The sequence below is a fragment of the Athene noctua genome, chromosome 15 (assembly GCF_965140245.1).
Source record: "Athene noctua chromosome 15, bAthNoc1.hap1.1, whole genome shotgun sequence".
In the NCBI taxonomy this organism is placed as follows: Eukaryota; Metazoa; Chordata; class Aves; order Strigiformes; family Strigidae; genus Athene; species Athene noctua.
Genome location: NC_134051.1, coordinates 7,201,264 through 7,223,150, shown reverse-complemented (window position 1 = coordinate 7,223,150; position 21,887 = coordinate 7,201,264). Strand labels below are relative to the sequence as shown.

Sequence of the window (21,887 nt, the reverse complement as noted above, 5' to 3'; positions counted from 1 at the left end):
CCAACACCCAGCACCTGCAGCTGCTTCTGCCTACCCACAAACACCCCTCCTAAGCCCTGGGTGCTGCAGCCTCAGCAGCTGATGCAAAAAGCAAGAGTCAGAGAAGCTCGAGGGGGCATTTCCCAGCAGCATTTGTTCCCCCAGCATCCCCTCCCAGCCCTCCCCCAATCTCACCAACCTCCATAAAGTCCTTCCTCTGGTTGGACGCCTGCAAAGCTGTGGACAGACTCCTGCCCGATTTCTGATCCCAGCGCTGTGTCCAAGAGGAAGAGAAAAGAGAAAACAGAAATGAAATGGAGGTGAATTAGTTGTTTTCCCACAGAATCACCTCCTGCCCACCACATGTGCTTTTACAACCTCAACCCCTGATCACAGCCCCTCGTAATAAATACTGAGAGTCCACTGTAAACCACACTGCACACATGCAGTGCCAAATTCAGTGTTTCTGAGCACCAGGCCAGTCATTCTTACACTGTAAAAACATTCAAATGACACCTTTTTCGGCCAACACAAAAGTCTTTACTTCCTAGTATGATATAACCCACATGTCTCCTGCTCAAGGGGTAAACACCAGGCTTGTCCACACCACAGGCAGCCCCCACAAGATGAAACAAAGGGGCCACCCCCATTACAGTACCAGTTACAAACTGGGTGATGGGTGTTTTCCTGATCCTTGGAAACAAAAGGGAACAAACAGCTTTGCAGCCCTCTTGGCAAAGCAGACAAGCCTACCTTGCCTTCGTTAAGTTTCTTCCCAGGGTTGGTTTCTTCTGGGTGATAAAACCATTTGACTCGAACCACCATGTTGTTCCCCCATGACTCCCACATGCTCTGGATCCGGCCGATGTAGGGCAGGTTGGGGCGGCCGGCTGAGAGGAAGACTGCGCAGTCCCCGATGCGGATTATCTCCTTGCCCCGGACGATGGCCTTATAGAAGAGCTTCCTGGCCTTCCCTTTCATTCCTCGTCTCTGCCAAGAGAGGATCGTGAAGGTGAGCAGCCAGGGATCACCCAGGTTTTCCCCACTCACCGCTGCTTGCCCTGTCACGCATCCCACCCTTCGCTGTTGGCAGGGCCGCAACCTCCCCAGGCATTCCCCCAGGAAACGGCAGAGGGACACCCCACGCAGGACGGCTCCCCCAGACACAGCAAAGGGCAACCCCACTCTCCCTGCAAACTGGAGACACATCACACCAGCAGAGCTTCAACACTCTGGGAGAAGGGAAAGGAAAGGGCACAAGGCAAACGGCAGTGCTACGGAGCGGTGGGAGAGGCTCTCTTTACCTGCGTGGGTTTCCCAAACCACTTCCACAGCTGCCGTGCAGGGAGAAAAGCAGCGATCTTGGGCCTGTTCTCCACCGACGGCAGCCGCTGGCGTTTGGCCAGCTCCTTGGTGGTGGGCAGGTGGATGCCCTCACGCTTTTTGGGCCTGCTCTTGTTGCCGCTCTGCTGTGGTGCCGGCTGTTGCACCGGCTGCTGCGCCGGCTGTTTCTGGCTCTGGGGGTGGGAGGACGTGCGGGATTTCCCTGCCTGTTTGGTTTGCTTGGGTGGGAGGGTTTGCTGCACCGAGGAACTTGGCTGGGCCTCAGCTACTTCGTCATCAGAGCTACAGGAGGAGTCTTCATCTGTAGTGGAGGAGGAAGAAGAGCTGGAGCTCGATGAAGAAGAGGTTGATGAGGCTGAGGAAGAGGAGGAAGAGGAGGAAGAAGAGGAGCTGCTGCTAGAAGAGGAGGAGGAGGAGGAGTTAGAGGAAGAGAGAGGGGAGGATGCTCTTGAGCTGGCCGAGCTGCTGTCCTGGGCTTCCCCTCGGTTCTTCTCAGCCTCCTCTTCTCCCTCTGATTCCGAGCTGCTGTCACTCGAGTTGCTCTCAGACTCTTCCACGGCTGCTGGAGCCACTGCCTTTTCTTCCTGGTCCTTTGAAGCAGTGAGGCTCTCTGCTGAGCCATCAAACTTTCCTCCAAAGCTGGCAGGGGAAGAGTCTCCCTCAGTTGCTTTGGCTCGGGAAGATTTCTGCTTGCCCTCCGCACCCACTGCAGGGGAATAGCCCAGCCCCAAGAGACTCTTGCCATCTCTGCGACTGGCCAGGTTTGAGTCCTCCAGCATCCTCATTGCCTCCTTCATCTTCTTTGTCTTTGGAGACATCACACCCTCATGGTCCAGCTTGATCAGGATTTCGTTGTCATGCTTCCTCTGAGCCTTGACCATGGTGCCAAACTCCTGTGTCTCTTCTGTGGGCCGCCCTTTCTTGGCCTTGGCTTTCGATGCTGAAGAATCGCTGGAGCCAAAGGCTGCCAGTGTCCCCGGGAGGTCACTGTAGGGTTCCGCGCCGAGGATGCTGCCAAACACAGCAGGCTGGTAAGTGGGTTGTGGGGGGCTATGCAGTTTAGTGGAGATCTTCATTTTGCTGGCTTTTGACCTCTTTTCCTCTGTAGGGGCAGGGGAGCCTCCAGTCGGCAGCGGTTGCGATTTCCGTGACCCCTTCATGCTTGGCTTGCCCAAGCAGGCTGGCTTCTCTGGGACTGAAGAGGTAACAGGTGAAGACTCAACCTGATCCTTCTCTTCTGGCAAGGCAGCCTCCTCTGCAGAGGGGAGGAAACACAAAGGCATGAAGGTGTCCATCCAGACGGGCTTTATTAGCTCGGACACAGCCAGACACCAATGCTGACCGGTCTGTGGCCAAGAGTGGTTTGCTCCTGACTGCTCAGGTACCCCAAAGAGGCACAGACTCCTTGCTGAACAGCCTCACTAAGCAGCCAGGCCTGACGCCAGTGCCTGTGAGCAGCTGATGGGTAATGCCAAGAGACACTGCTTCAACTGCAGGGGAACCAAACTGCAGATCTCCTGCATCTTTGGACATACTGATGACTGCTGAGATGCTCAGCTGAAAAAGGGACCCTGCTCTGCAGCCTTGACTGAAACAAGGAGGCTCTCACAGCACAGGTTAGCTTCTGAGCCAGCCTCCTGCAAACTGTAGCCACAGCAGAGTAAACTGATGCATGCATGCTCTGCACACAAGCACTGCATCCATTTCCCTCCAAATCCTGACCAAGGCAACAGCTCTAATTCAAGGAGAGCGATGGGAAACTGTGCAAGGACTCTCCCAACTCCAGGTCTGGCAGTGGTGACAACCTACCAGCTTTCGCCTTGACGCTTGGCTTTCTCCCTCGCCCTTTGCCCTTTGACACGGGCTCCTCTGACCCCAGGGTAGCTCCCTCTTTTCCTTCTCCAGTGTCTTTGCTGGATTTACGGCTGCGGCGCTTGGTGCTGGGCACCAAAAGGGCCGGGGAAGGCTCAGCACCTGTAACAGGTCAAAGAGATGGTCAAATGCAGTCAAATAACACATAAAACAAAGATGTGATACAGGGAATGTATCCCTACCAGTTCTGCCATAGGCACCAGGCCTTCTTCCCTATGGGTTATATCCCACCCCAGCTCTGCATGTCCATAATTGATAGTGCAATCTTTGTGAATGAAGGTCCCAAAATCTCAAGACGCAGGCTGCTAGAAAATCCCTAAATTTCATAGTGGGAAGTGTCATGCAAAAAACTCAACAGCAAGACTCACACTGGATCTTGTAGTCAGGTGGGAGAAGCCGAATGTGAGATAGCGGGATACGTCCGGTGTCCCCATCATCAAACTCTACTGTGATGAGATCACCATCTTCCTCCAGATCCAGGGCTCCTGCGGTTGGGGGAGCAGAAGATGGGATTAGGGACCAACATCAGACTACAAACCCCTTGTCAGGTAAGCGAGGACATGGGGGAAAACAGGGATCCTGCACCAACTCCAAAGCATCCCATCCCCCCTCCTAGGCTGCGCAGGGAGCGCACAGAAGGCTCGCTCTGCAATGGAAAGTCCCTGATAATACTAAACCAGCCCACCCACTGTAAAATTTCTCAGTCAGCAGCAGTGCTCCAGAACATAACAACCATTCCGGTTTGATTTCCCAAATCTTTCCCCCATTTTTCATTTATTCTTGCAGAAATTCACTTCTCTATTTGCACTGCTGTAATTTTTTGGGGGTTTTGACCTACATTTTGTAATTACTTTCAGCAATCACAAGCTACTGTTTTTCACCTTCTCTCCAAGAGAAATAAGCTGTGTTCCCACCCTCTCTTCTTGCACCAGCATCACTGGTCTGTAACTCATAAGTAATTCTTCCCTTACACACGTGTAGTGTGACCAAGAGCTGAAAAGCAAGACCGGCCACAGCAGGATTGTCCAGGGCTCTTCACTGGCTTTTTAATGGGACCAGATGGGGGAGCTGATGTGTCAGTGGCAAAGCTATGAGTGTGCAGGAGATTTAGAAACCTCCACAACCTCAAAAATCTTTGGTGCCTGGAGTTAATTCTGACTTTTTGAAGTGTGTGGAATTTCCCTGATTATTTTAAGCTCCTGAATTGCTCAGACCTCTTCTTACGAGAGCACATCTCCTGCACCAACAGGATGTTACTAAACCAGCATCAGTTGGACATGATCTGGAGGAGAAGAATGGGCCAGGCTCAGACCTCCAGGACACTCACAGGAGACTTAGGGCTTCCCCAGCCAAGCCTGACATCTGTCAGGACACACTGAGATGCCCCTGGCTCACAGCACAGAGCAGCCAGGGTGGCCTTACCTCGGACAACTGTCCCTGGGTAGAGGCAGCGGTACTGCTGGCTCCAGTAGGCTGCAATCCTTGTGCCCTCGGGCAGGAATCGCACTGAAGGTGGTTTCACATCGATGATCTGCTCAGGATAAGAAGAAATCCATTACTGACATTCTTGGCACCAGCACAGACCATCCCACCATACTTGGCATGTAACAAAGCAGCTCTGAAGGCGGCGAGCGACAGTTTTCCTGCTGGGAAATGGCTTTCTGTCTGCTCACAGGGCAGCATGATGGACTATCCCTGCCGGCATACAGGCCCTAGTGCCCACTGCCAGTGAAGGAGCTCAGCCACAGGGCAGCGACCTACACCAAGAAGAGATCTGCCCAGACTGGCCACAGAGGCAGGACCCCCAGCTGGGGGAGGAGGCTCCCAGCTAGCCTCCTCCACCCCAAAACAGGGCTCAGGCACCAAGGATAGGCACCTTTTCCCCTCACATACCGCTTCCTGCAAGAGCTGCTCCAGGCAGTAGATGTGGGGACGGTTTCCCCTCTCGCCTTCCACCACCACCCGGTATCTGAAACACAAAAGCCTGGTCAGACACAACACATGGAAGACATCACCCCATCAGCTAACACCTCCCTCTGAGCCCTACCACCAGTGTATTTTAGAGCATGTAATGAGAAGTAATTGGATTTTCTTCAGTGCTGATAAACCAGAGTGAACTCTCCTTCCCTCCCTGCCAGACTCTGTCAGTCTCTCCCCATCCAGCTCTACACAATCCCCAAATCGATCCCTGCATCAGCTACGTCCCCGTTCACTGGCGAAGTCCAGGTGGATACTGTAACTCCCCAACTCACATGTCTGGTGAATGCACTGTCTTAACATGGCCGGCATAGAGCAGCTTGTCATCCATGGGGATGAGGACACGCAAACCATCTTTCAGCTCATCCTTGTCAATTATGCAGGAGCGTGGAGCTGTGAGGTGTTGGAGCAAGATAGGGATTAGAGAGACCCATACATGAAAAAGGAACAGCAAAGGGAGAACAAAACCTCTTACTCCCAGCATCACCCTCTCCTAGTAAAAGGCCAGTAAGCCCTATGCAGAAAGGGCTCTCTCCCTCTCTGGCTAGCTCCTGGCAGAGGAAAATTTTGCCCTCTTGGTACTAAAAAAATCTGTCTCCTCTTGCTAATAGTAATATACCAGTAAATGAAAAGAGGGCAGCTCAGAGACTGGTCTTCATCTAGATGTCACAGTGGGCCACTCTGATAAGGCTTGTTTTTGGCAAGCCAAATTGACTGGAAAAGTGGTATCTCCACCCCAAGGACTCATGGATTTGGATGAGGAATGTGTGAAAGCAACACAGTCCTCCTCTGAGCCTCCCTGGGAAACTTGCCAGCCCCGGCCCCTCCTGCCCTCACCTGGTGTGGGTGGTCGCTCGACCAGCATGCTCAGTGGGATGTTCTCATCCTCTGAGAAGCTGCTGTCTTGGTTGGGCTCAAAATCCTCCTCTGCTGCCATGCTCTCCATGAGCTTGCTGACAGCTCCTCCCTTCCCTCGGTTCTGCACGAGAGCAAGCAGCACGTCAGCTGGATGACAACAGGCAACAGTCTGATCCCATCTCACTTTCCTCCAGCAACAAATAACCTGAGGATATTGAGACAAACTTGTCTCTATCCTCAGCAATGTTAATCACACAGACAGTTAAGTGGGTGTACCCCAACTTGCTTTTTTCGGTTGAACAAAGACCTTTGTTTTATTTCGTTTATCCCCAAGCATCATTGACAGATGATCAAAAGCTATTTCACACATCCCAGCTAAATCTCACTCCTGGAGGTTAGGAGAGATCTGTGGAGCAGACAGCTGTAGCTTTGCTCTGCATTCACCATCTCTCTGCACAGTGTTCCTGAGGCCCCGTCTTCATTAAACAGGCAGTGGGCACTGCTCCTATTTCTTCTCAAAGCCCCATGATCTGTTTCTTGCTCTTACACACAGACCATAATAAGCATTACACTCAGGAATCACCTGAGGATGCAGTAATGTGTGTTATGAGAAGACGGGCTACAGCAATGGAGCAGAAACCAGTTGTGATGTGGCTCACTCAGTGCTGAGCAAGGCAACTCCATCACAATCTCCTTGGTCCTTGCTATCCATGAAGGCTCTCCCTCCACCCCGTGGCGCCCTTAAGAGAAAATCCTGCCTGTTCATTAATTTGAGGGATGAAGGTAAATAAATGCCAGATGGTAGCAGCAGGTGCTACCTGTAGACTTCCTTAGATTTTAGGCTTCTCAAACAATATTTTGCCTGTAACACATCCAGCAAAACTTGTATGTCTGTTTTTCCCTCCCTCACATTGCAACAGTCCAGGAAAAGAGCAGGGATCTGCCAGACACCCTCCAGTTCACCCAGACTAGAACCATTCCCTCACCTCTTTTTTCACCTCCTTGGCTTTCACCTTGGCTTTGCTCTTCTTAGTGGAGCTCAAGGCATTTGCCAGGCTGACACGAACATCAGATGGGGAGCTAGGGATGCCAGGAGGAGACATGGACGAGGAGGAAGAGCAGCAGGATGTTTCTTTACCCTTTTTCCGCTGCTAAAAATAAAAAAGAAAACACTGCCATCCGTAAAGAGAGCACTGGTACAGATCTAGGCCCAGGGAGAGAGGAAAGGTGAAGCAAAGCAGGCTGTGCACAGGTAGGATGGCTTTCAGACAGCAGTTAGTTCACTGACTGCACCACGTCCTATCTTCCAGCCCTTCTTTCAGGCTTCATGCATTTCGGCAAGAGCTTTTCATTACCCTGGAGAGCAATTCCTGCCCATCAAACCTTCTCCCAAAGAGCTCCAAAGATCCCAGCTGGCCTCATGTCACAACTAACTTGTCTAACTCTCCTCACAAACAGTGTTTGTCTGTAACACTGCCACAAACTGAACTGGAGGTGGAGAGAGCCGAGCTTTCAGCCAAGATGAAGAGCCAGCAACCCAGAGACCGCTGACATCAGCAGCCAGGGACCTCAGAAGACACCATATAGAACGCGAACAGCCTTGAAGGCCAGTGTTGGGGCCACAGCTCAGCAGGCGGAGGGATTTCACAGATGTTTTAATGCAGGACTGTCCACCCTGGCCAATCCAAGCAAGGATGGATTTGGGACATGGAGGGTGACACAAGTAATGTGCCCTGTTCAAACAGAACAGGCTTTTACTCCCAGCAAGTCAGACCCAAACCTGACAGCTCCTCCAGGTGTATGTGGGGCTGACAGGGGTGACAAGGGGCAGCCAAACAGCACGGGACAACTGCTGAGACAGGACTCAACTCTCCTCTGCCACAGTGGAGTTAAACAGCTTTCCCCTCATCCACAGCTCCCAAGGGTCCCACACCAATTCTGCCCATGCATTCCTCACCTTGCTTAGCTCCTTCCTCTCCTTCCCCTTGCTGCCCTCCTTTTTGGGGCTCAGGGGTGCCCCCTTGCCACAGCGCCCAGGCTTGGAGACAGGAGTGGAGCTGGCAGGAGCTGCAGGAGTCAGCATGGCCGAGGACGTGGTGGCATCGTGGAGGAAGATCCGCTCACTCCGGCGCCGGTTCCACAGGTCATCATCACTGGCTTCCAGCCCAAACTCAAAGCTCAAGTCCTTGGGGGACTTGAATTTCTTCAGCTTGCGGCCTTTCTCAGACCCAAGCTTGGCCTTGTCAGCGCTCCCAGACCCAGAGTCGAGGCTGCCAGGGGCCTGGCTTGGCGGGATGCTGCTTGTCTCCAGTGGCCCCTTCTTTCCCCTCAGCAGCCCTGAAGGCGACTTCTTCCTGATCTTGATCTCACTCTCTGAGTCTGTGTATTCAAACTCTGTCCCTAGACACAAAGGATTTAACCATCAGTCAAAGCCCTGCCTAAGCCAAGAGAGGCCACATCCCCCTGGAAGCTTTTGGCCTCCATGGGAGATGCTGTGCCTGTTCAACAGAGGCCTTCCTTATTCCCCTTTCCAATCCCCACATCCCGCAGATCTGTATTTCCACCTCATAAAACAAAGATTTCCCTGAAAAAGTCTCCCCTGTCCCAAACCAGAGCCCACCCATCCAGGCAGTGTGGTTCAATATGTTCTCTGCCTCCATTTTCTCCCTTCTCCCATAACCAAACCCTGCAGAGGAGTTCTTAAGTTGAAGGGGAGTTGCTCAGCTGAAGCCAAGCACAAACCCCACAAGCTGAGCTTTCCTCCCCTCCCACCGAGTCCTCTCCAGTTTCACCTTTGTTTCAGGAGAACAATGTCTTTAACAAAATTAATAAACCCATATTTTAAGTTTGTTTTTTTCCCACTGGCCAACAGACACCACATATCTTTTTACTGGCTCAGGTAATCATCTTGAAGTTAAGAGAGGTAAATGATCTCTTGTCTGTGGCAAATGGAATTCCCCTCACATTGGTCTGTGCTCAGCATCACGGGCACAGTAGTACCCAGAGGCCTGAAATATTGTAGTAATGCCAAGATGTTCACCACCTTCAGTGTGTTCCCCAGAGTGTGATACAGGAGAGCAAGATCATACATTTCCAGGAGCAGAAGGGAAACTGAGGCAGGACCTACACACCCAGCAACATGGGCAGGAGGTAGGCAAAAACTGTGGCCACAAACAGCCAGGAAGAAATTTGCCCAAGGTCATGCAGTAAGTCTATGCTGGAACAACAGACTGAGCCCAGATTTTCTAAACCCATTTATTTCTCAGGGTGCTGAACCTCATGGGGTGGCACAGCACTTCTGAAGATATGTACAAAATCAGCAGGACCTGGTTCTCCCTCTCCAGAAGAGCATCAGCCAAAGGTCTGTCGTACCCTCTTTCACCCTGCTGCAGACCTGCCCTCTCTGCACACACACGGCTCTGCCTGCAGACCAGCAAGGTCTGAAATCAGGCCTCGCTTCATGCCTGGAAGGTAGGCAGAGCAGAAAGTCTTCTCAAGCCCAACAGTGAACGGCTCCTGCTGTGATAACCACTGCCTGTAGGAGACCCTTGAGAAAGGACACAAGGGACCAAACACATTCATGTGGGAAAATGAACACCTATGAGGCACAAGCACAGAGAGCATCTTTTTCAGTCCTTCTCTCTCAAATACACTTACTTTCCTGGATAAACGCAGTCTGCAGGAACCTGCTCTCATCTTCTACCCAAACCTCTTCCCCTGAGACAACCCCAGCACAGACAGGAAAAGAGCAAGCCTCTCAAAACCAAAGCTGGCAAGTCTCAAAACAAAAAACCCATTGGAAATTACAACGCTCCTTCTCTCATTGCCACACGAGGCAATTTCTAGATGCTTCCAGTTTCAAGGAGGGCAGGTTACAAGACAATAAATTCTTAACAGAGGCTGTTGAAACAAGTTGGCAAAAGCCTAATATAGCATAGAAACAGTGCTAAAACAAGCCAACCTCACAAGGAAGACATCATTTTCCATTCTGAAGCATGCTATAAATTCCATTATCACTTAATAAATATTAATAGAGAATTTATAAATGGAGCCCACATAGATCTGTCTGACCAGGAACGATGTCACCAACGGGCACTTGTGCAGCAGGGCATGGGGAGTGGAAGAAATGAAACTCCCAGTTATGTGTAACACACTGAAACTGAGACAGAGATGGGGACAGAAACACAGGGTCTGGCACTGCAAACACATGAGGAAGAAATGCTTGTTTCAAGTCTTGTTGGCTGGTTTCTATGAGGAAGCTGATGGGATGGGCTGATTGAAGGGGTTTTTTTTCTGCTCAGGTGTCTCTGCTTCTCTGGGGTATTTAAGATCAGCTGCATTTAGCACATGCTTCCTTCCCTAAAATGAAACAGCATTTCACTGCCCTCAGCACTCTGTTCAAGGGGACACAGTATCCCACTGCCTGCCTCTGCAGCATGGCTGTTAAGGATTCATCAGGTAGGAAAAGAGGAAACTTTGAGAAAGCCACAGGCACCTGCCCCCAGGGAAGCCATGGCTGCTGCTGCCAAGCCTGCCATACCTGTGACTGGTTCTTGTTTTCCTGCCAGGCAATTCCCCATGCCTTCAGCATCAGGACCGAGCAGCCAAAAGCAAAGAAAGAGCAAGACAGTGTCTGGGTAACAGCCTGCTCTCTCACAGCACAGCTGGAGAACCTCCTGAATCTTCCACCTTGTCCCCATGGTACCAACCTTAACCATGCAACTCACCCATCAGGCTCTGCCGCTCCTCCTTCTTCTTCGCCTTCTGCTTGGCCTCCAGCTGGATGATGGAAAGCGGAGGGGGAACGATGGGGCTGGGCATTGCACTGGCAGCAAACCTCGCTAGAAGGCCCAGGCCGCTCTCGTCAAGGGCAGGCGATGAAAGCCTGTCGGTGCCATCTGTCCCATAGTCCTCTGCTTCCTCCTCTTCCTCTTCATCCTCCTCTTCGTCCTCCTCCGAGCTAGAATCTAGCACGCAGAAAAGAGGGAGCCCATTACAAATCTCATGGAGTTGTGCATCAGCCACATTTCCACCCCGAACCGGTAATTCTGCTGCTCTGTGCTCACCTAAGTAGCACTGAGCCACCCATGAGCTGAGCCAGAAGATGCTGGCCACAAACACACACGTGCCTTTGCAGCCACAGAGCCGGTATCACCCTGCCTACCAGCACCCTTGAAGGACAGAGCAATACAGGGTGTGGCAGAGAGGACCCCTTCAAGGCGAGGGAGGGAAGAGCAGGGTGTTGGCAGAGATTTGAAAAGGATACCACGCACCCCTTCCCTGCAGCTTTCAGGAGGAATTAAACTTTTTAATTCCTTTCAAAATCCCAACCTCGGAGCTGTGGGATTCCCCTCCCGCCCACCACCTCTTCCTCCATAATGAAATCCATTAGCGTAACCAGAATCAGAGATCAGCATGGAAGGGGAATACCAGAGATCAGCCTGCACCACGGCAGGAGGCAAGGAGGACACAGAGAGGAGAAGGGGCAGGAGGCAAAAATGCAAAGGAGGGGAGGGAAATAATAATCTGAAAGCAATGGATTTGGAATGCATAAGGTGGGGAAAGTGTAGGTAGTGTTGGAGACAAGAAGGAGTGTTTAAACGCTCTGCCTCAAAACTCTCCATGCCTTTAATTTCCCTCTCTACAGCCCAGGCTAGGGAAGCCCAGCTCAGCACAGGCAGGAAGAGCTGCCCACAGCCAAAATCTAATTCTGGCAAAGAATCAGCCTTGCTGCCTGCCTCGGCTGACACCTGCAGAGAGCAGTGGGCTGGGGTTTTCCTTTATAGCGTATATGCAGCAGGTATTTAGGGGGTAGATGCTCTGAGAGTGGCACCTCTCCCTTCCTACAGCACTTCCCAAGAGTCTGTCATCAGCTCAAAGGCAATTAATTTTAACAGCATCTCATCCAGTTAGTGCTGGTGAGCAAGAGTCACTATACAAATGCACATATACCACACACATACATATATACACACACATATATGAGCACATATACCTATAAATAGATATATATTTAATAGCAAGAAGTGGGTCTGGAAAAGATATTGCATTTCTCTTGAAATTGAGGGCTTAAGTAGGATCATCAAAGTTGCTGGAAAACTTCTACCGCTAGCAGGAGCCCTGCTCTCCCCGCCTGAGCCCACTCACCAGCTCCCCGCCAGCCTTTATCCCTGCATCTGAAAGCCAGCCAAATGAGAAACCAGATCCCTTCAAAATGAGCTGGAATGAACATGAAAATCCTTTTCTTTTCACGTATTCCCTCTGGGGTAGATAAAACCATCCTCAACACTTGGTTGTTCAAAAAAAACCCCAACAATAACACAAGTGGGCTTTTTCCACTTTGGTTTATTTTTCCTTGACATTAGAAATAACAGGAATATCAGAAAACAGTGTTCTCATCCTTGCATTTAATCAACTGAAGCAATGGCCAGCTATTTTTTTTTTTAAATAAGAGCTTATCGCTGTACCATATATCAGATAGTAACAGAATACTTATTTTTAACTGTATAAAAATGCCATCCCCAATTCAGTTGCTCAGGCTGGTTCCTTGTGATATAAAAATGCTACTAAACCTACAGCCCTGCAGTAAATAACAAGAAATCCACAGTCCTTCTCACTCCTCGCATAAAAAACACATGCAAAAAAAAAAATCTGCAGCAAATTAGGGTCAGATTCCTTCCTCTGCCAGAAAAGGGGGCACAACTACTGTTTTTCTACCATGTTTTGCCAAAAAGAAAACAAATCCAGATGAACTCAGCGATTCCAAGATGTGGAAACCACCTGCCTGAAAAGCAGCAAAACTGCCTGAGTTCAATGACACACCACTGGGTATTAAGACCCCTCCCTCCACACATCCCATTTGGCTCTGAAATTCAGCAATTCTCAGCAAAACTAAAAAAAAATTTTAAATAATCCACCCATACAGCCCCTCATGGCAGACCTAGAGAGTCAGCCAAGCCAAGAGTGGCTTGCTGAGCAGCTGGGAGGAAAACAGGCAAAAAAATGGGAAAGTTTGCAGGAAAATCCCTCCATGACCTGCCCCTCACGAGTCCCCCGCAGCACCCTTGGCTCAGGCGCACCCACTGCCCAGGGGCTGCGCCGAGCACAGGCAGCATCACTCCTTTGGCACTCAAGATTCTGCACGTGCGAGGGCATAAAGGTGCCCAGCAGCTACGGTATTTCAAATGCACCAAAGTAAAACAGATTTAAAAGCCAGGATGAAAGCAGCTATTACTCACGCTACAGAAAACGTACGATACAATAGCACACCTGGCAGTTATTCTAACCTCTTTCAAATATACGGTGTCACACTACGGAAAGACAACTGAAGATAGTCTCTTGTCAGCATTTTTATCAAAACACTTATATTTTTATCTGCATGAGATACAATTTTCAGCCTGAAAATAAACACATTTTAACATATTCACAGCACAGATCTATCCTCCTTCACCTCTCATGGCGAGGGCAGATCTTGCTAACTCCACTCTACATGCATAGCACAATCCCTGCTCCTCTTTCTCCTGATCTTCCAGGGGACAAAAACTAACAAATAAAACAAAAAGAACACATTTGGGGGTCTGCTCCAAACTCAGGTCCCCAAATTTATGGTCATGGTGGCAAATAAGTTGCTGGTGCTCTACGGCCATCCGCACAGCTTCTTGGAGAGACTCATGATAACTGCATTTAAAATGAAGAAGGAATTTTACTCCTACTGTACCCAAACTATGTGTGGGCTTAAGATGAAGTATACACAGATGTCTTTACGCAATTGAAGCCTCAATTTTCTTCTCCCTGAAAGTGATTTTTAGTTAACAATGGGGAAAAGGACATTTTAAAAATATTTTTTTCCTTCAATGGTAACTGTTAACACTGAGCAAGGGAAAGAATATTCAGTTAAAAACATCTTTTTAACTGACATTTTTAAGAGCATGTATATGTGCGTATATATCCACACACACAACCACACATGTACATACAACTCTACAGCCAAAACAAACAGTAAATTCATATTTAAATGCTACTGATGCTAGATAAACTGAAGCCAAAGAAGATACTTTTTTTCTAAAATGTTTACCTGCATTAAATTAAAAACCAAACCCCATTAAAAATACTAAAATTTTCTCATTGCTTTTAACAGCTAAGCTGCTGTGGTATTTTACTGTAGGAGAGCAGTAAATGAGGATTTGTTAATGATGAGCAGAAACTGGTTAAGCAGTTTGTTTTTTAAAGACTGATGTAACGAGACAGATTGAGGGGGTTGTGGAGAGGAAAGGCTTGGGAAAGGGGGAGTAAAAACACACACTTAAAAGAGTCATTTCACATTGTAAAAAAAATAGCATGATTTTCTCATAACACCAAGCAGGCCTACAGCATACAAAGCAGGCTAAGTACAGGCAGACTTTAGACAGCTACTGGGTCATTGACATCTGATTTGTGTGATCTGTCCAAATTCTGGAGGTTACTTACTTTTGAATGTCCAATTTGAGACTGTACCTTTTTTTTTTTTCCAAACAAGCCAATTCTCATCATTGGAAGTATTTTTTTCCCCCCATATGTGCTGTGCTGCTGACTCCAGAAGTACTTATAAAATATTAAAAATATTACAACTATAACATGGGAATAACTGTGTAGGGAACCAGTTATCCCTCACTGTTTCTTTTTCACTGGGGTAAAATCATCCTCCAAGTAAGGGAAAGGACAGCAGGGAAGAAAGTACTAATTTCTTACGGAAAACAGAATATGGAGGAGAAGGAAATATTTGTCTTTGGTCTCAGAAAGCTCAAGATATTACCTACCCTGGTGGTTTTCAAAAGTCCCATGTGGCCTTAGCCCACATTAGCAGTTTCCTCTGCAAGGTCACTGGATGAAAAACCACAAGCTTTGCCTGTTACCAGAATGGCAACGTAGTGGTTGGTCTGTAAGAAAGCAGCATGTCCCTACCTGTTCCATCTCAAACCAGATGAAAACAGGTCTTCCTGCAGCTACTCCTAACTCTGACACAGATACTGGCAGGGCAATGGCCAGGCAATTACCCTGATAGAAGGCCAGTCTGCAACGTGGTCCAGAAACCTTTAAGGACAGTGGCAGAGCCTTTGCAGGCAGTGCCGTGGCTTCTCATCTTGGACCGATCTGCAAATCCTTCTGTTTGCTGGGTTAAGGGGTTCTTCAAAAGGTCTGCAAACAGTAAAGCATTTCTGGAGTCCTCAAACACATACACACAAGCAAACCTTCCATGCAAGACTCTTCATGGACAGAAGAAAGTCAAAAGTGGACAGCAATCATCTTCAAAATTAAAATAACCAAGAGAATGCAAAGAGCTACGTGTCATTATTCACGGAGGTAACATCGAAACATCTGAGGCTGACAGATGACATAAAGAAAAGTTATTTTGCCTACCTACATAACAATGGTCAAGGTTCGGGTTCATGGCTAGTGACCCTCGCTGAGAAGTGTCTGCCCTACAACCAGCCAACCACTTTGCTTCTTTAGTGCAGCGTGAGAGCAAATGCAAGAGACCGACACAGACATTCAAAGCATCATGGATAGGGGCAGGGGTGAAAGGGTTGGTCAAGCAGCTGCAAGGAGAAAGCGAGCACTTCTAGAAAAGCTGAGGTTATTAATCGGTTTAGTATCAGGGAAAGCCATTAGAAACCCTATTACCCAAATATCCCTTCAAGTAATGCTTCTGAGAAAGAATAACAAAAAAAAAATCATTTGCAGAAAAAATCAAAACTGTAACCAATAATCCCTCCCCGCCTCCCCCTCCATGCCCACCTCCCACCCCAGGAGGTTTTGCATCTTTGGTTTCCCCACCATTAAATGACACCCCAGAGGGATTTACAATGCATTTCCCATTTGTTCCAGATTCCCCAACCTCCTCCCATATCCCCTCCCCTTCCCAGAGTTTATCCCAAAAAACTGGGATTTTTACTTTTTTTTTTTTTTTTTTAAAAGCAGACAGGTTACTTGAAAAATAGACAAAGCCAATTAGGGACAAATTACCTATCTGCTTACCTGGAGCAAAACCAAAAAGCAAACCCAAAAAACCCTCAAGAACTTGGCACCTAAAAGGGATTGATATCCTCAAAATTTCCAACAGCAGCAAAATAAACAAAGAAAAGATGCAGGAAGGAACAGGGAGGGGAAGAATGGAAGTTAATGCAGACTCTTCATGGAAATGTGGCAATCTCACCCTTACATAAAATCCACTATCCCCAGAACTTTTTGGGTTCTCTCAGGAATAGGGGTTTTGTTGGGGTTTTTTTGAAACATTATTGCTCTCTTTTGTGTTTTCTTTGAAATGCGCTGGTGGGTCCAGCCCAGAGCCACATCAAGCCAAATCAGCATGCTCTATTTTTCTGCTGTGTTTGATAATTTTTTTTAGGTTAAATTATCTTTGGAAGTTGGGTTTGGAGGGAAATAAAACGAACAGGTGCACGGAGGAAATTAACAGCAAAAAACTAAGAAAAAACAAAACAAAAGCAAAACTGTCCAGCACCATTTTCAATTAACAGCCCTCTGAGCAGTGTGAAATACTAAAAGGCTTTTGCTATGCTATATCCAGATCTGCCATGTAACTTAGATGATAACAACTGGGGATGCTCTTGCTTAGCATTCAGCCCAGACGAGCTACTTTCTTTTGGGAGCTGAGGGCTCATTAAAATGACCTTTCCCCATGATTATTATTTAATGAGTGCGCTCTAAAACAGAAACCCCTTGTGTCTCTGGAGGAAAAGTCTCAAGTAATCTCTTTTCCCACTGAAGTACTAATGACAGGCTGACAAAGAAAGCTGCAAGAAAAAAATTGGGGTGAGGGTGAGGGAGGGAAACTGCAGAGTCAAATTTAATGAAGTAATTGCCACATCCTTGAACACTGTGTGTTACATCTGGGCATCTGAAAAAAAATTACCACCCAAAAAGAGACGCAAAAACTTGCTATATACATTCTGAAAAGTGGAAAAAAAAAATTCTGGCTGTTAAATAATGGGGACCTTACACCCAGCACCCTCCTGCAGCGGCAAGGACCAAGTGCTTCACTGTTTTATCTGCCTGCCTTGAGAGAGTCTATCAACAGAGAAAACAAACTGAAAAAGGAAAAAACAAAACAGGGTGAACAAAATTAAAATAAAATTAAAGGGGTTGGGGGCAGGGGGGGGGGAGGCCTAGGCTTTATCTGGACAAAGGCAGCAGGGATATTTGAATAATAGAGAGTATCCCAGACTAGGTTAATTCCAGTTCTACTCATGGGGAGTGGGAGCAGGAGGGGGATGCAGAGCAGGATGAAGTGAAGCGGCAACCTAATCGCCTGATAAGAGACACAGCAAGAGAGACAAGGTACACAGGTTTAGTTAAAAATGAACTCGATATGTTTAATAAAGCTTGGTATACCAAATCGTAGTACAAACATCAAGTCACACGGCCACACAACAGTATCCCGGTATTAAAAAAGAAAAAAGGAAAAAGGAAAAAAAAATGAAAGCAATTAAAAAAAAAAACCTCCTTCCAAACCTCTACAAGGCTCATGCCAAAATAAAATAATAAGAAATAAAATAATAATAATAATAATAATAATATAATGGTGGTGGTGGCAGCAAGGAAGAAAGTGAGGGAAAAACTGAAGGGAGGAAGGGAACAGGAAAGCAGGGAGAGGTGGACACTAAAACCCAGTTGATATAAAAGCTCTAAAAGAGCCAGCTAGTAATAATATCACAATGATACAGGTACAAAAAGGATAAAAAATAAACGTCAGGCTGATAAAGCAGGCTACGCTGCCAAGAACAAAGATGGCCGCCCTGGCTCCGACCATCAAAATGGCTGACCCCAGCCTGCCAGGCCCCTCGCTCACCCTCAGCCTGCGCCCCACCCACTCCCACACAGACAAGGCAGAGGGGTGCATTTGGGGTTGCATTTGCTATAAGCTAGTAACCTTGATCAAACGAGTCCTCCGAGGAGTCGCTGAAGGAAGATCCTGCCTCAGCCTCCCGCAGCAGCAGGCAGAAGGGCTGCTTCCGGCCCGCCACCGCCTTTGGCTTCAGTGGCCGCCCGGCCGCCGCGCTGCGGGGGGCTGCCTTGGGACCACCGGCCGACCGGCCGCCCTTCCTGGCCGCCGTGCTGTAGAGACTGGGTGGCCGCGGCTTGGGGGCAGACGGGGGCTGCGCCGGCCACTCATCCCTCAGGGATCCCTCCTCCTCCGAGTCTGTATCTGTGGTCAAAGCGGGTGGGAAGAGCGTTACATCAGAGAATGGGTGTTTGGGGTTTTTTGAGGAGTGCATTGATGTTTCTTTGTGAAGAGGCTGTGAACCAGGAGGGGAAAGCAGCTGCAGGAGGGGCTCTATGCTACCATTTTCCACCCCTGCCAGGTCCCTCCATCACAAGTCTTGGGCTGAGCAAACACAGAAACATTTATTTCCTTCTTTCAGTCAGAAACAGACACACTCCACCTAGGTCAAATGACTCCTGTCCTCCCTTAAGACAAGAGTGGTTTTGGCTCAGGAGCAGAAAACTGAGGTAGACATTTCTGCTATGAAGATGTCCACCGAAGGTGCAGCAATGCCAACAACCGGGCCATCAACCTGAATTAGTCTTAAAAAATGGTCATGTTCAACACTCTGACCTACATCTCCTCTTCTACATGAACCAACTCTCCCAGAGGGTTTTCAACAGGGGCAACCAGAGCGAGCCCAGCTGCCAAGAAAGCAATACATCTCACTCCAAATTTCTAACTCCAAACATGCCACCCCAGACACTCCAGTACACCAAAACAGAGCAGGGACCAAGCTGCTCCTTGGTCTGTGAACCGTGGCTTTACAAAGCTGCCAAGCCCCACAGGTGGTGAGAAGTTATCCAGTGGTCCCCTCTAGCATCTGAGGAGTGGAACAAAAAGCATATGGTACCCCTGGACACAATAAAAGCCGGTATGAACTGTCACTTCCCCGCCTGTGAATGCACCATCAGCTCCACAATATCACAGACACTGCATCGTGGACCGTTCCAGCCTGTGAGCAGCAGCAGATGCTCTCCAGCATCAACTCAGGTCAGGCATCACTCCCCACTTCCATTGCATTGGTTGTGGAGAGGAAGAAAAAAAAAAGATAGCAAGTTTAGGAGGCCCAAAGCCCAAATACACAAATTATTCTGGGCATCTCACTTGTTAAAATCTGTGGGAACAGGATGCTCAGCTCGGCCTTTGGATCTATGCCCAAGGTTTTCAGGACTCCAGCTAGAAAATCATGAGGTTAGGAGGCAGAAGGACTTGGCACCAGTCCCACTTCTCCTCATCTACAAGAGCAGCCCACCAGTCATGGGAGGTGCTGCCATATGCTTGACCTGCCTCCCCAAATCCATCACGCTTGAGTGACCAAATGACAGGCTAAAGCCCTTTTCTTGAACCTTCACACATCTGAAAAACAACACACCAAAGCTGAGCCATTTCAGAGCCAGTTCCTCAGTGACAACAATCCTCCTGAATTGAGATTCATGCAGTGAAGAGGCATTATTTCTACACCAAGAGACTTGCTGGAGAGGGGAGAGGTCAGACAGAAGCTCCCTTAGGTCCAGGAGGGAGTTTTTGTTGATGAAATCACAGTACCAAGTGCAAGGGCACTGTAAAAGTTCCCTCTGCCATGAGCCAAGGCTCTTAGCTCCAGCAACAACCCATGTCTCCTCTCTCCATTAGCTCCAAAGCTCCCAGTTTAGGAGCCATGTGTCTGTCCTTGGGAGTGAAGCACATTCAAGAACAAAACTGTTCGGTGGTGTGTACAGCATGATCAGCCAAAGGTTGTGTTCAAGTCCAGTGGACACAATGGCTCCTATTTTGCCACATAAATGGCTAATTTCATGACAAACATTGGTTCCACTGGAGAATCACTAGCTCATCATCTTCCCCATTAGTGAAACTTCTAAACCAGTGCTTCACAGAGAGACATATCTGTTATGCATACAAACACCCCATAAGAGTTTTAACACGGGCCTTAAATAGCTGCAAGCAAAGGAAAAAATGTGTATGCAAGTGAGCTAAAACAAGTACACAACCAGGCCTCAGATCATAAACCCCAAGTCCCTCACATGCTCTCTGTCCCACTATCTGCCTGAACTGTTAAATACTCTTCCACCTCTGGTTTGCCTGTCTTCCCAACACTATCTGCAACCCAGTTTTCTCTTCTGTAACAGGGGTCCCTAACTCTGCTTGGTTGCAGGAACGTTTGCCCAAAGGTGCACCTTGGGTTCAAAAACAGCAGTCAGTACATAGGATGCCGGGATGAAGATTAACACCGACAGGACAGGCAGGAAGGCTGAGCACAGTCAGCCAGGAACCAAGCCAGGACTGAAGGGCAGGAGGATGCTCATTAACATCAGTGTCCCCTGGCAGGCTTTGCCTTCTCCAACTGACTCCATGGCATAATCCTAAAGCAAATCCCATCCAACTCAACAAGGACTTTGAAAGTCAACCATTAACCACCTCCTGGAGCAGAGGCTATGAGTACTCACTCATCTGACAGGTAGAAGGAGAGTGTCTACTCCCACCGAAAGCAAGAACGTGGGTCAACTTTTTTAAAACGTTTTTCCCCACTGACAATCAGTTCAACACAGGCCAGGAAGAGACGCATGGATACTGGATACCTCTTGGACAGCAAGTTGGGCAGACAACTCACGCTGACCCCAAAGATGCAGCAGCACTGGTTAGCCAGGGAGGAAGTCACCTTTAACTCATGAGCAAAACCAGACCCATCTCCAAGACCCCTTCCAGGAGGCCAGAAACCCTCACCACAAGCCCCCACAACAGATTCCACTGTAAAAAGAGATAAATGAGAGGTTACTTACTATAGGAGTAGCTGCTAACTTCAGATATTGCTGGTGAATGGGAAATCTTGAGCTGATTTTTGACTTTTAATCCCACCTCCATCTTCTTCATTTTGGCAGCCACTTTGTTTTTACCTTCCTTGGTGGTTTTCAGTGACAGGCCCAGGTTCTTGGCCAGGCTCTTCTTCTCCTCCTTGCTTGGTAGAGCCTCATGAGGTGGGAGGTACCTGCTGCCTCCTCCACTAGCTTTCACCTTTCCCCCAGAGCTGTCAACAAACTTGAAGGGGGATTTGAGCTTGTCTTGTTTGGTGAGAGACAGGGCCTTGTCAAGCTTGCTGGCCAGCTGCTCCTGATCTGATGGTACCTTCTTCTTTTTGATCTTTAACTGCCGATGTGAAAGGAAAAGACAGGTAAATACAGAGCAGGTATCATGGCAGACCTGAGGGATTTTACTAGCCCTCATAACCGTCTCTCATGCATGCTAGTTAAAAAGGCCTCAAAATGATGGTCTTAAACCCCAGTTGCCATAACCCACCATGGTGCTAGGGAGAAAGAAGATGTCAGCAAACAGCACAGCTTTACCCTGATTATCAAGCACTACAGATTCACAGGATTAACTTAGAAAAATTGAATTTTCTTCCAAAAGAAATATGTTCATAGAACAACATGTTTTGGAGTTCTGTTTTTCAACACCCTTTTTCCAGGATATGTTTGGGTTGGTTTTACAAGCTTTTCTCTAAATCACGAGGGTTAAAAATCTTCTTTACCCAAAACCCCAGCCAAATAGATATGGATTTCCACATAATCAACCAGCTTCAGAGACTGGGATGCCAAAAAGACCAAAATACTTCTCAGCAAGAGCATCAGCGCTAGTGCATTACAGCCAGTGCTGTTATATCCTTTTCAGTATTTTCTTCTTGAAAAAAGTAAATATACTTTACATGTGCTACAGCTAGATAACAGCAGCTGTAACTCAGTACTTCATCCGTCTGCATTTTGGATTGCAGCAGCAGCTTAAAGCTCAGGAAATATCTCATTGCCTCAACAGGAGCAGAAGA

The 21,887-nt window shown here is 48.3% G+C and overlaps 1 protein-coding gene across 3 annotated transcripts in view; it reads right to left on the bottom strand.

Moving 5' to 3' along the window:
* The window catches only part of TNRC18 (trinucleotide repeat containing 18), a 57,692-nt gene that overhangs the window by 3,625 nt on the left and 32,180 nt on the right, over positions 1 to 21,887 (bottom strand). For all 3 annotated transcript variants that reach the window (XM_074919261.1, XM_074919263.1, XM_074919262.1), the window contains 14 exons: positions 20,851 to 21,214; positions 17,957 to 18,232; positions 10,758 to 10,997; positions 7,988 to 8,430; positions 7,017 to 7,181; positions 6,010 to 6,151; positions 5,448 to 5,565; positions 5,089 to 5,164; positions 4,618 to 4,726; positions 3,564 to 3,680; positions 3,133 to 3,297; positions 1,284 to 2,578; positions 733 to 969; positions 179 to 253 (listed from right to left, as the gene is read on the bottom strand). In XM_074919261.1, coding sequence (XP_074775362.1) covers positions 179 to 253; positions 733 to 969; positions 1,284 to 2,578; positions 3,133 to 3,297; positions 3,564 to 3,680; positions 4,618 to 4,726; positions 5,089 to 5,164; positions 5,448 to 5,565; positions 6,010 to 6,151; positions 7,017 to 7,181; positions 7,988 to 8,430; positions 10,758 to 10,997; positions 17,957 to 18,232; positions 20,851 to 21,214 — 3,822 coding nt within the window. The remainder of the gene's footprint in view (positions 1 to 178; positions 254 to 732; positions 970 to 1,283; positions 2,579 to 3,132; positions 3,298 to 3,563; positions 3,681 to 4,617; positions 4,727 to 5,088; positions 5,165 to 5,447; positions 5,566 to 6,009; positions 6,152 to 7,016; positions 7,182 to 7,987; positions 8,431 to 10,757; positions 10,998 to 17,956; positions 18,233 to 20,850; positions 21,215 to 21,887) is intronic.